This window comes from Podarcis cretensis (genome assembly GCF_951804945.1).
Source record: "Podarcis cretensis genome assembly, chromosome: 6".
Classification (NCBI taxonomy): domain Eukaryota; kingdom Metazoa; phylum Chordata; class Lepidosauria; order Squamata; family Lacertidae; genus Podarcis; species Podarcis cretensis.
Window position 1 is genome coordinate 82012673 of NC_137175.1, and position 13203 is coordinate 82025875.

General features: G+C 39.7%; 1 protein-coding gene across 2 annotated transcripts in view; it reads left to right on the top strand.

The window, feature by feature from the left end:
* The window catches only part of EEIG2 (EEIG family member 2), a 34894-nt gene that overhangs the window by 12794 nt on the left and 8897 nt on the right, over positions 1-13203 (top strand). For both annotated transcript variants that reach the window (XM_079981653.1, XM_079981652.1), the window contains exons 2-6: positions 2791-2911; positions 3706-3735; positions 4027-4143; positions 4917-4963; positions 12890-12996. In XM_079981653.1, coding sequence (XP_079837779.1) covers positions 2791-2911; positions 3706-3735; positions 4027-4143; positions 4917-4963; positions 12890-12996 — 422 coding nt within the window. The remainder of the gene's footprint in view (positions 1-2790; positions 2912-3705; positions 3736-4026; positions 4144-4916; positions 4964-12889; positions 12997-13203) is intronic.

The following is a 13203-nucleotide window of genomic DNA, read 5'->3' on the forward strand; positions in this document are numbered from 1 at the left end:
CTCCTTCTTAAAACTCCTCCTCCCCCATTTCCTTCCCAAGCAATCTGAGGCTCATTCACCTTGTCTGTCTACGCTTCACCCTCTTCATACCTCTGTGGGTTCTGGGAGACCAAAGAGGAGGGGAACTGGTCACAGGAAGGCGGGGGCTTCCTGGCTTCATCAACAGGCTTCGTCATCTCTGTCTCTTGCCCGCGCCCCCCCCCCCCACTCCCCAGCCTCCACTTCTTCCTCTGGTTCTGGACTTCTGCAACAGCCTACAGTGGTGCCTCGCAAGACGAAAAGAATCCGTTCCGCGAGTCTCTTCGTCTTGCGGTTTTTTCGTCTTGCGAAGCAAGCCCATTAGCGGCTTAGCGGATTAGCGCTATTAGCGGATTAGCGGATCAGCTGATAAGCGGCTTAGCGGATAAGCGGCTTAGCGCATCAGCTGTTTAGCGGCTTAGCGGCTTAGCGGATCAGCTAATAAGCGGCTCAGTGGCTTAGAAAAAGGGGGGGAGGGGGAAAAAACGCAGGAACTCGCAAGACATTTTCGTCTTGCGAAGCAAGCCCATAGGAAATTCGTTTTGCGAAGCACCTCCAAAACGGGAAACCCTTTCGTCTAGCGGGTTTTCCGTCTTGCGAGGCGTTCGTCTTGCGGGGCACCACTGTATTCCTGCTCACTAAACTGTTACCTCTTCAGCTTCCAACACCTCCACCTCGTAGCCTGCTCCGCCTTCTCCCTCTGACCATCATCATCCCACCACACATCCCCTGGCTCTGACCATTTTCCCCTTGGGGGTTCCCTAGCTGGTGCCTCCCACCATTCCTCTGCATCCAGCCAGTCCATGGCATTGTTCCTTCCTTTCTTCAAACTGCAAAGTAAATTTCAAATAGAGCCTACAGAATAACACCTCTTTCTGGCACACAAGGGAGAAATGTGCTCAGGAAGTTTTGCAGGGTAAAAGAATTCACCAAAGCATTCTGTGCACACACAAAGCTCTGCATTTTTTTCTTAACCTCAATACTAGCTGTCACATTTGTTAACTGAAGACTCTGAAATTGTGGCTTGTTATAACCTAGATTTCAGCAGCCTCATTATATCAGTTTGTTAGTGACTGACTGCCAAGCCCAGAAATCTTTTTATTTTGGGGCATTCTCCCCCACCCCTTTTTCTAAACTGCCGTGACTTTCCTTCAATACTTTATCTGGACATCTTCATTTCTCTGTCTCTGTCTGAACTCCATAGAGGAAGGTCATGTGCTTGGTTGTGGGGATGAATCAATATATCGTTATGGGTGGATGCACTTGTGCATTATTTTGTTGTATGTGGTTACTCACAAACTTCAGTCAGAATTATTTATTCAGCATTTCGAAAAGGGTGTCAGGAATCCAAAAAGATCAAATAACAGTAAATTAAAGTTGCATACATTACCTGTGGGTCTGTCATTATTTCTAGAGCAAACCTAGCAGTGATTTAATAACTTGGGATTTAAATCACTGCCTGATTTAAACATGATGCTGGGCTTATAAGAAAAACCTGGTCATGCAACATTCCATATTGAAACCAGTCCCTCAACTGCTATGTACACAGTGTTAGCTCACAAGTGATGAAGCCATGTATTTCTGAAATACTAACTCTGGGTGTTCAGGCACAGCAATCAAGTCCTGTGGGCACAAATTCTTATATTATTTGTATTGTGTGTAAATAGGGACCCAAAGAGGATTAATTTCTCAGTTTGGAATACAGAGAATAAGCAAAAGATAAGAGACTGTCTACTCCAAAATGACATGGGTGATTAATCTAAGAGTACATGTCATTGAGTCTATGAAGGTCTTTGAGAACAATTTTGAGAGGTTCATCTTAATAATGCTTATTTTTGGTGGCAAATCAAATCTAAATAAGTTCTGTTTTCAAGATTTGATATGTAAGCTGGGAGGAATCAAGACATGAAAGCGAAGAGGGTAATGCAAAATCTTCACATTGTAGTTATTCATACCTTAACATTGTTAAGAGTGAATTTATTTATAAAAATAATTTCCATACCTTTTAGCTCCACACAGGTCCCCAAATATGGTTCATAGTCATAAAATCAAAATACAATACAATACAGCAGAACAAGAACTAAAAGCCATTGTTTGGGGAAAACATATAATAGCAGAGGAGACCAGAAAACAACTCAAAAGTTTGGCAAAGGGCCAACCAGTTCTTATAGTCTAGTTGCTACAGTTGAGTAAGATGTCATGCTGGTTCATTTGTGAGGGAGCCATGAGTATAAATTGGTTTTGTTATCCTGTAATGCTTAACCATGGTTTAGTGCTACGTGCATGAACAGAAAGGAGCCACTATGCACCCTGGGTTCCTGCCCTCCCCTTCCCATGTTTCCCTCCTGTGCACCTGGGAGGACTTCAGCAGAGCTAAGTTGCACATTCTATAAAACCTAACTGTGTATGAAATCATGATTGTGGTTTAAAACAACTTCTGTTAAGTTTCATAACAGTCAGCTTCAACCCATGGGTTATGAAGATGGTTTGCTAAACTAAGCAGAGTTTGTTTTTAAACCATTTTCCCTGGTCCATACATAATGAGAAACTTGGTTTTGTCAAAACTAAAATTAAGTCCTGCCACAGAGCAAAAAGGAGGACACATTTGCAAACTTCTATTTTTACTTATGGATTTCTATGACTACTCTCATTTTACATACCCATGAAAAAGAGGGTGTGTCCTGGAAAAAGAGCACATATGGCAACCATACCTCTGTAGAAAACGTTCAGTTTTTCTTGTCAATGTTCAATATTTTCCTTTTTTATTCACAGGGAAGTGGTGCAGGCAAACTGTGTCCATTGGAAAAAGAGGTTCTTATTTATGTGTAAAATGAGTGCAAGTGCCACTACAGGGGTCTTGGACCCCTGCATCTGCAGAGTGTCTGTTCGGAAGGTAAAAATGACCATTCTCTTCTTCTGATATTTGCCTTTTAGTTTATGCTGTGGCCATGTGCCTCTAAATAAGTGGTAACTTAACGCTGTTTACTTATTGTACATCCAGACTGTAATTATATTATTTTTATTGATCTCACCAAATATAATTAACAGAATTCTCTGTAAATATCATGCTGCCAAAAACACTGAATAATCAAAGATGAGAAGCAACTATTAATTTGTCTTACTTATTTAGTAATATTTTTATATTGCTTATCATTAACAAGTAATTGCAGAGCAGTTTCGAAATGTTTTTTCTAAAAATAATAATAGAAACAAAGGTATATAAAAAGAAACACTATAGATATCAATAACCCAGGGCAATTGGGTCAGTGCTAATGATCAGAGACAGCCTGTGTAAACAGGCACCCAACAGTCGATGGCTCCCAGAGGGGATATGCAACTACAGAGATAGCCTGCTTTTGTATTCGCACTAGATGACATTCCACTGGTCACAGCACCATTAGCAAGGTCTTCTCTGATTATCTTGATCTACTGTGCCTGTAAAGGAGAAGAGCTACACAGCTTAATTACCTTTGATTACTATTGATAGCATTGATAATATTTTAGGGCTCAAAATGTGTTTTTTCTTGACTTAGGGAAACCCATAACATCTTATAAAACTTCCTCAGTATTCAGTAGTATTGCTTGCTGTGTGTTAAATGTTTATGTCACAAGCTGTGTGTTAGCTCTTTGACATTTTTCATCAGAAAATAGTGATTACTAAACCATAACCATTGGTTATTCTTGCAGGAATTAAAAGGTGGGAAGGCCTATGCAAAGGTAAAGACACAATTATATCAATACAATACTTCCTCTCCTTTTACTTACACATACCTAATTTTAATTTAAAGAACTGTGCAAATTTATAGTTCCTGTCCTTAAGGATACTGGATGTTGCAAATACTGTTTAAAAGGAACAGTTGTGTAGCACTAAGAAAACTGTGTCCTGCTTTTCCTTTTGTCATTTTATGAGAAACTTCTTCTTTCTTAAAGTACAAATGCTTTGATGCCTAAACTGTTTGTTTCCCTTGATGGTTCTGTAATTGCTGACTTTTCATCTTTTGTCAATAGCTGGGTTTTGCAGACCTCAACTTGGCAGAGTTTGCTGGATCAGGAAATACCACTCGTCGCTGTTTACTGGAAGGTTATGATACCAAAAACACAAGGCAGGATAATTCAATTCTCAAAGTAATTGTGTGTGTTTTTTCTCTGTTTTTCATTGTTTTTAGAATAGTATTTTTCCTTAATGTTAAATGGGAAAGCAAAGGATCGCATTCAATTACCAAAGCTGTAACTTTTTTTGAAACATTGACACGATAGCTGGTAAGAAATCAAGCAATTAGGTTGTCATAATACAGTACTCCAGTAGAAGTTTGGAAATTGATGTTCAAGTACAATGCAGTTCAAATCCACTGGAGGAAAATAATTAAATGTGTTTTATGTAAATGCAGCCATGCAAATAAGATAATCTAAGCTAATTAGAGAATTAATTTTCAAGGTAGCTTTTTAGTTTGCCCAATATTAGGGAGAATTTGCTAGTTTTGCTATCAGTCATGGCTTGTAATATAGTCATCAAGGAAAAGGTAAAAACACTTTCCACTTCCTTACTGCTGAACCTTGCCAAATAAATTTGTTATGGAAGTGTAATATTTGCTTGTTGCAATTATTTTCCTTCTGAAATGTCTAGTTGTAATATAAATTATAGGATTGCTTTTATGGACTGCATGTTTGCCCATTCTGTCTTTTAAAAAGCTGTCTTCTGTCAGACTAACTATAATTATTAACTTCCATGAATATTTTTAGTTGGCAGATAGCTTTACTGTTAATTGTGCCATTCATCTTCACAGTAACCATGTGAGTTAAGCCACTCACATATAAGATGTATGACACGGATTTTCCCATTTCATGCTTTTTGGTATTTGAATCTGATTTTATTTTTGTTTGTTTTTCCTAACTTACAGGTCTTGATCAGCATGCAGCTAATGTCTGGAGACCCATGCTTCAAAACGTAAGTTTACATATGGCACAGCAGGTGAAATTGTAGGTATGGTTAATAATTAGGGTTTTGGAATGCTTGAATAAATTGTACAAATCATACTCTGAGAAAGAGTTGTTAACCAAGTTGTAAAGGTTATTGGGTATCAGCAGTCCTTGGTGCCTACTTCAATAATCTTTGATATAGCTCATCACTTTGCATGCAGTTGCGCTGTTCACCCATTTGCAGGGCAGGGGAGATAGACTATTTGGGCAATAATAGATAATGCTATATGGTTTTTTTATAAATCAAGAAGTCTTGTATTAATCCATGTATGCAAGGGGCAAAAGGAATGTACAGGTGCAGAGTAAATTACCAATGCAAAAAAATGGATTGGAAATACAATATTTGATCAGTGTACACTGTGTATTGTGTACAGTAAGCGCACAGCTTGCATGCATTTAACATGTGGACATTCAGCTTTACGCACATGGAAAAAAGATAAAAAAAATAAACAGGGGCAGGTGTCCGGGGGAAAAGCCTTTGACAATCGCATCCACCATTGCACCCAATATGTTTTGACTATACGTAATTTTGGCTTTAGACCAATCCCTGGAACATAAACCCTGCATAAATTGTGGGCTTACTGTACACACTTTGTGAGGGAGGGGGGTTTGGTTATACACTTTCTAGTTGCTAGCCTATCTTCATGGAAGAACACATTAGGCTATGGAGAGTTAGATGGAATCAGGATTGGTTTAGCATGTCTATAGAATTTGATCAAAAATGTTGGAACTTGCACAGGTCTTTCACATTCAGGATTCTGAATCACAGCAGTTGTCTCAAAACTCCAGTCCCTGTCCCCATCCCTGGGACAAAAAAAGCAGTTTTAATAGTGTACAAATTCTTGAATACAAATTAGATGAATTCTAATCTCTGGAAAGTGTAAATGGTGTTAAATACTTCTTAAAATAAAGTGAGACTCTTAAAGTGAGCCTCAGCAAAACAAATGCATGCCTAGAAATAAGGATATAAAACAAAGTGCATGGGATTAATGATGCTGTAAATTTTACTGTGTTGGTCTTCAGCTTCAGGAGTGTTAAAGGGCCCTGTGTCTGCGCATGCCTATTCCAGCAGACTATTTACGTGTACTGCACCAAAAGGAAAAATGTGGTTAGGATGGATTTCTAGACTAATGAGGTATTTTGCGATGAGTCATGCAGCTTGGTGAGTGGTCTAATTGTAGCAATGCAGCTGGGAAGCTTTTATTTCCATCAGCCATGCTGCAAAAGTTAAATGTAGGCAGTGGGTGTTGTTGTTTTTTTTAAAAGGGTGTTGTAGTAGTACAGCATAAATTCTTAATCATAAGTGAGGCTCTTTTTAAAAAAATGCTTCTCTTGTGAGTTGGTGTTTCTGGGCAAGATAAATTTAAATGAGAATGTATTGGTGCTAGAGTATTATAAACAGATGTCACTTTTGCCTCAAGCAGAAGAAGTGCTCAGAAGACAATTTTTTGCAGTCTTAAATTCTATTAGTCCCCAGAAAGCTATGAAGAACAATGAAAAGCTCAGAGCTAGTTGGGAGTTCTGTAAAATCAATTTTGTGAGAATGTTATATGAAGATTAATACAAGTTATTGAGTTGTTTTAATAGTAAGATCAGGTGTAAGCTTGTTTCCCACAAGACATGGGGCAACCCTTGGCTTGATGACCACATTTACAAACATGTATTTGCAATGGTCCTGCTTTTTTAGGCAAATACTTTTAAAATACCTTAGATGTCCCACTTGGAGTAAATCCATTGAAATAAACAGGTAACTTAGTACTCTGGCTAGCATTGCTTATTGCCTATAATGTGTGAAGAAGCTCTTTAAGCTAATTTAAACCGATTTTTGTTAGCTGCATTGAGCTTTTGTACACAATACAAAACTTTCAAATAAATGGGTTTTTTTCTACAAAAATAGTGGAATACAGTGGTACCTCAGGTTAAGTACTTAATTTGTTCCGGAGGTCCGTTCTTAACCTGAAACTGTTCTTAACCTGAAGCACCACTTTAGCTAATGGAGCCCCCTCCTGCTGCTGCTGCGCTGCCAGAGCACGATTTCTGTTCTCATCCTGAAGCAAAGTTCTTAACCTGAGGTAGTATTTTTGGGTTAGCGGAGTCTGTAACCTGAAGCGTATGTAACCCGAGGTACCACTGTAACAATAAGTTGAAGAATCATATTAATGTCATTATTGAGCACACACCCGATCCTAAACAGTTGGGCTGTTACTTATAGCATTATTTGACCCTCTGTGCTATGTGATGCTATAGTGGTGAACTAATTTGTAAGCTCTCACTTTAAGAGCTTCTGTGTCACTGCATCATTCCTGTGTTAAGCGTGTGATTCAGTTAACTACTTAATTTTAAACCACTACCTCTCATTTAGAATGCAAATAATGCCATTAAAAATTGAAATCTTAGTTTGGTTCAGCTTGAAAGGCATCTTGTATGGATAGCCAGTTTAGTGAGTACCGTATTTTTTGCACCATAACACTCACTTTTTTATTCTAAAAAGTAAGGGGAAATGTCTGTGCGTGTTATGGAGGGAATGCCTATGGGTGGCATGTCTACGGATTTTCCTCCTCTAAAAACTACGTGCGTGTTATGGTCGGGTGCGTGTTATAGAGCGAAAAATACGGTAACTGTTTGCTGAAGCTTTCTAGATTGCACACTCCTTTATTTAATTTGGGTCAGATTTAATAGCTTGTCTACAATCATCACTGGTACTGAATGTTATCTGTGTTACCTTATGACAGAGATTCCTTTGAGGCCACTAAAAGCTATCCTATTATTTTAAAATAGAATTAACATTTTGATTTTGCACTGGAACACAATGTGCTGAGGTGAGCACTTATTTTCCAATAGCATCTTCATTCCATCATGATTGATGAACTGTATAATAACTGAGTACACAATAGTTCCTTAATAAAGAGTTGCTGGAACTCATATCACTAAAATCTTGAGTTTAATGGTTAACTTTATGTTAGCAAAGGGCTAGTTTCCAAGCCAGTCTCTTTAGTTCTTCTGCAAACATTACTATAAAGTTTCTGCTGGGTGACATTCTTTTACTACTGCTCTGGCAAGCAAATGTGCTCGCCCCCCAAAAGCAGGGATCACCAACCTTTTTGTGCCAGGGGACACATTTCGAATTTTGAGAATGTGTCTTGGGTACCCATCACAAAAGGGATGCTCTGGGGATATGGCATAAGATAAAGCAGATGCCACATCTAAAAGAGCAGATAAAGAAACAGAACCACAATTGGGGAGGGGGACACCTACATCGGTCACTGCTACACTTGCTCATTACACCTCTCCTCTGTTCAGAAAGGACAAGAGAGTGGTTATGCAATCGTGGCACCCAATAAAAATGTCTGGGCATGTTTAAGAGCACATGTCCAGTGTAGGAGAAGCTGAGTCAGTGCAACCAGAAACTAATCAGGAACAACAAACGATTCCTTGTGCACTGTGATTTTTTTTAGAGGACTTTTAATACTGAGACCATTGGCACCATAGAAAGTATGGTGGGCACACTGAAAGGCGTCTTAACTGGAAATCAGCAAATGCTGGAGGACACTGCTAAGCCCCCTGATTCACTGGCAGACATGGTGACGTTAATGGAAACACAGGGTTGTTGGTGGGGCTCATCTTCATTTCCTCAGCGACTTAAATTTGCATCTATATATAAAAATTAGCACATGCCAATTTGTGTTATTGGGTCCGTGCCTGGCAGTGACTCTGAGAAAAGGCCTCTTTAATCTCATCTCTGTGGATGAACAATAGCATAGGCTTTGGCAGAGCTCTTCTTCAACAGTTTAGTAGTATATGGGAATCTATGGAGGGACTTCTTTAGGGCCTATTAGGGGACTTAACAGTTCATTGCCTGCATCTGAATTTGCTGAAATTGTGGTGCATAATAGTGTGTAGAGATGGTGGCATTGGGATCCAAGGCTTTGCCCAGGGACAGCTAGGAGGACCTTGGGGCTGGATTTGCCCCTTGGAACTGAGCAATAGATGAGAACCAGACACATTGCTCCCCACATTGATACCCACAAATTGCCTGATGCTAGCTTACTATTTTTAAAAAATCTTGCTGTTATAGAAGGCGTTTCATATATTCAAGACTGCTGGGCAATTTTGCTCAGTTCTTAAAAATTAAAAGAACTGTTTTCCAAGTACGCCATACATTTTAGACAATCCAGATGGTGGTTCTTTCTGATGTTAATTTACCCAGTCAGAAAAGCATTTTGTAGAATGATTAAAATCGGTTTCTTTGCTTTATGAGGGTGCCTGAGAGCATACATCAAGCACTGCAGCTGCACAACCCTATTTTAATAGCACATATGGTCTTGCAGAGCCCCATTGAAACAAATGAGAGACATATCAGCAGTGTTTTGAACAGTATAGTGGTTTATCAAGAGTCTGATAAACCTATTTTTGCTGCATGCATGCAAGTACCGTATGTAGCTTGGGGGGGGGGTTGTTAGGCTTCTGGCATGCCACAATAGATGAGTAGTGGGCCGCATGTGACTTGGTGGGTTTACCCTTTGTGTACTCCGGGAATACATTTATTTTACTTGATGGGTCACACCTTGTGCAGTCCTGGAATAATGCCATATATTTATTTGAAAGGCTTACTGTTTTCTTTAAATCTGCCTTACACACTGTTCAGGACATTGCTATTTTATTTTGTTGTTGTTGTTTAGTCGTTTAGTCGTGTCCGACTCTTCGTGACCCCATGGACCAGAGCACGCCAGGCACTTCTGTCCTCCACTGCCTCCCGCAGTTTGATCAAACTCATGCTGGTAGCTTCAAGAACACCATCCAACCATCTCATCCTCTGTCGTCCCCTTCTTCTTGTGCCCTCCATCTTTCCCAACATCAGGGTCTTTTCCAAGGAGTCTTCTCTTCTCATGAGATGGCCAAAGTATTGGAGCCTCAGCTTCACGATCTGTCTTTCCAGTGAGCACTCAGGGCTGATTTCCTTAAGAATGGATACGTTTGATCTTCTTGCAGTCCATGGGACTCTCAAGAGTCTCCTCCAGCACCTTAATTCAAAAGCATCCATTCTTCGGCGATCAGCCTTCTTTATGGTCCAGCTCTCACTTCCATACATCACTACTGGGAAAACCATAGCTTTTACTATACGAACCTTTGTTGGCAAGGTGATGTCTCTACTTTTTAAGATGCTGTCTAGGTTTGTCATTGCTTTTCTCCCAAGAAGCAGGCGTCTTTTAATTTTGTGACTGCTGTCACCATCTGCAGTGATCATGGAGCCCAAGAAAGTAAAATCTCTTACTGCCTCCATTTCTTCCCCTTCTATTTGCCAGGAGGTGATGGGACCAGTGGCCTTCGTTTTTTTGATGTTGAGCTTCAGACCATATTTTGCGCTCTCCTCTTTCACCCTCAATAAAAGGTTCTTTAATTCCTCCTCACTTTCTGCCATCAAGGTTGTGTCATCTGCATATCTGAGGTTGTTGATATTTCTTCCAGCAATCTTAATTCCGGCTTCGGATTCATCCAGCCCAGCCTTTCGCATGATGAATTCTGTATATAAGTTAAATAAGCAGGGAGACAAAATACAGCCTTGTCGTACTCCTTTCCCAATTTTGAACCAATCAGTTGTTCCATATCCAGTTCTAACTGTAGCTTCTTGTCCCACATAGAGATTTCTCAGGAGACAGATAAGGTGATCAGGCACTCCCATTTCTTTAAGAACTTGCCATAGTTTGCTGTGGTCGACACAGTCAAAGGCTTTTGCATAGTCAATGAAGCAGAAGTAGATGTCTTTCTGGAACTCTCTAGCTTTCTCCATAATCCAGCGCATGTTTGCAATTTGGTCTCTGGTTCCTCTGCCTCTTCTAAATCCAGCTTGCACTTCTGTGAGTTCTCGGTCCACATACTGCTTGAGCCATCCTTGTAGAATTTTAAGCATAACCTTGCTAGCATGTGAAATGAATGCAATTGTGCAGTAGTTGGAGCATTCTTTGGCACTGCCCTTCTTTGGGATTGGGATGTAGACTGATCTTCTCCAATCCTCTGGCCACTGCTGAGTTTTCCAAACTTGCTGGCATATTGAGTGTAGCACCTTAACAGCATCATCTTTTAAAATTTTAAATAGTTCAGCTGGAATACCATCACTTCCACTGGCCTTGTTATTTGCAGTGCTTTCTAAGGCCCATTTGACTTCACTCTCCAGGATGTCTGGCTCAAGGTCAGCAACCACACTACCTGGGGTGTACAAGACATCCATATCTTTCTGGTATAATTCCTCTGTGTATTCTTGCCACCTCTTCTTGATGTCTTCTGCTTCTGTTAGGTCCTTACCACTTTTGTCCTTTATTATGGTAATCTTTGTACGAAATGTTCCTTTCATATTTCTGATTTTCTTGAACAGATCTCTGGTTCTTCCCATTCTGTTGTTTTCCTCTATTTCTTTGCATTGCTCGTTTAAGAAGGCCTTCTTGTCTCTCCTTGCTATTCTTTGGAAATCTGCATTCAATTTCCTGTATCTTTCACTATCTCTCTCGCATTTTGCTTGCCTTCTCTTCCCCGCTATTTGTAAGGCCTCGTTGGACAGCCACTTTGCTTTCTTGCATTTCTTTTTCATTGGGATGGTTTTAGTTGCTGCCTCTTGTATAATGTTGCGAGCCTCCACCCATAGTTCTTCAGGCACTCTGTCCAGCAAATCTAAATCCTTAAACCTGTTCCTCACTTCCACTGTGTATTCATAAAGGATATGGTTTAGATTGTATCTTACCGGCCCAGTGGTTTTTCCTACCTTCTTCAGTTTAAGCTTGAATTTTGCTATAAGAAGCTGATGATCTGAGCCACAGTCAGCTCCAGATCTTGTTTTTGCTGACTGTATAGAGCTTCTCCATCTTTGGCTGCAGACAATATAATCAATCTGATTTCGATGTTGCCCATCTGGTGATGTCCATGTGTAGAGTCGTCTCTTGTGTTGTTGGAAAAGTGTGTTTGTGATGACCAGCTTGTTCTCTTGAAAGAACTCTATTAGCCTTTGCCCTGCTTCGTTTGGATCTCCAAGGCCAAACTTGCCAGTTGTTCCTTTTATCTCTTGATTCCCTACTTTAGCATTCCAATCCCCTATAATGAGAAGAACATCCTTCTTTGGTGTCACTTCTATAAGGTCTTGTAAGTCTTCATAGAATTGGTCAATTTCAGTTTCTTCAGCACCAGTAGTTGGTGCATAAACTTGGATTACTGTGATGTTAAAAGGTCTGCCTTGGATTCGTATCGAGATCATTGTATCATTTTTGAGATTGCATCCCAGTACAGCTTTCGCCACTCTTTTGTTGACTATGAGGGCCACTCCATTTCTTTTATGGGTTTCTTGCCCACAGTAGTAGATAGTAGTAGTAGTAGTAGTAGATATGATAGTCATCTGAGCTGTTTTATTTGGTTTGCAACAATTCTGTTACCTTGCATGGCTATGTTTGGTGTTACAGAGTGAGGCATAGCATGCACAAAACACTCACTGCTTTAGATTTTTATGATAGTAGAAAACAATAGGAAGTGCTAGGTTGACATATTACATAAGGAGAAGGCAAATATAAACCTTCTATTTATTGAAATTAGTATTGAACTCAATACAAGCCATGAAACAGCTGTAAAAACATCACTTATAAGACGCTGAACTACTAACTGCTATAGCCACTGTTCTGCAAATCCTGCTTTTTTCCAAGATGCTAAATAAAAAGGTTTTTTAGAGAGATGAAATCTACAAATTAAGTTATTTGGGTCTTCCTGGCACTGAAAAAGATAATATTGTATAATTCTGGGAGGAAATGTTATGAATTTGTTGAATTTTGTTCGCAGTATATGTGAAATGCATATTTGTTTCCCCTAGGCAAACACAGATAGGACCAGTTTTAATTTCAGTCTGTTTGTTTCATTTCAGGCCCCCATCCACAGCAATGTCTATAGCAATTGCTGGAGAACCAGAATCCCTAAATGAAGACAGAAAAGGAGCAGAGAATACAAAATCATCACATCTAACTATATCAGGTAGGGAGCAATGCTATAGTAGAAGCCTGGGGAAAATAAAAAAGAATAATTTCATTTAGATAAGTGGGAATGCCACTTAACGCAGGCATCTCTTGGTATTAGAATATAAGTTGAAAACTGCGCTTTGGCATAATTGTTTTCATACGGAGTCTATCTACAAAAAACCTGCTCAAGTATAACTAAGAGGTGTACCTCAGGGATACTATG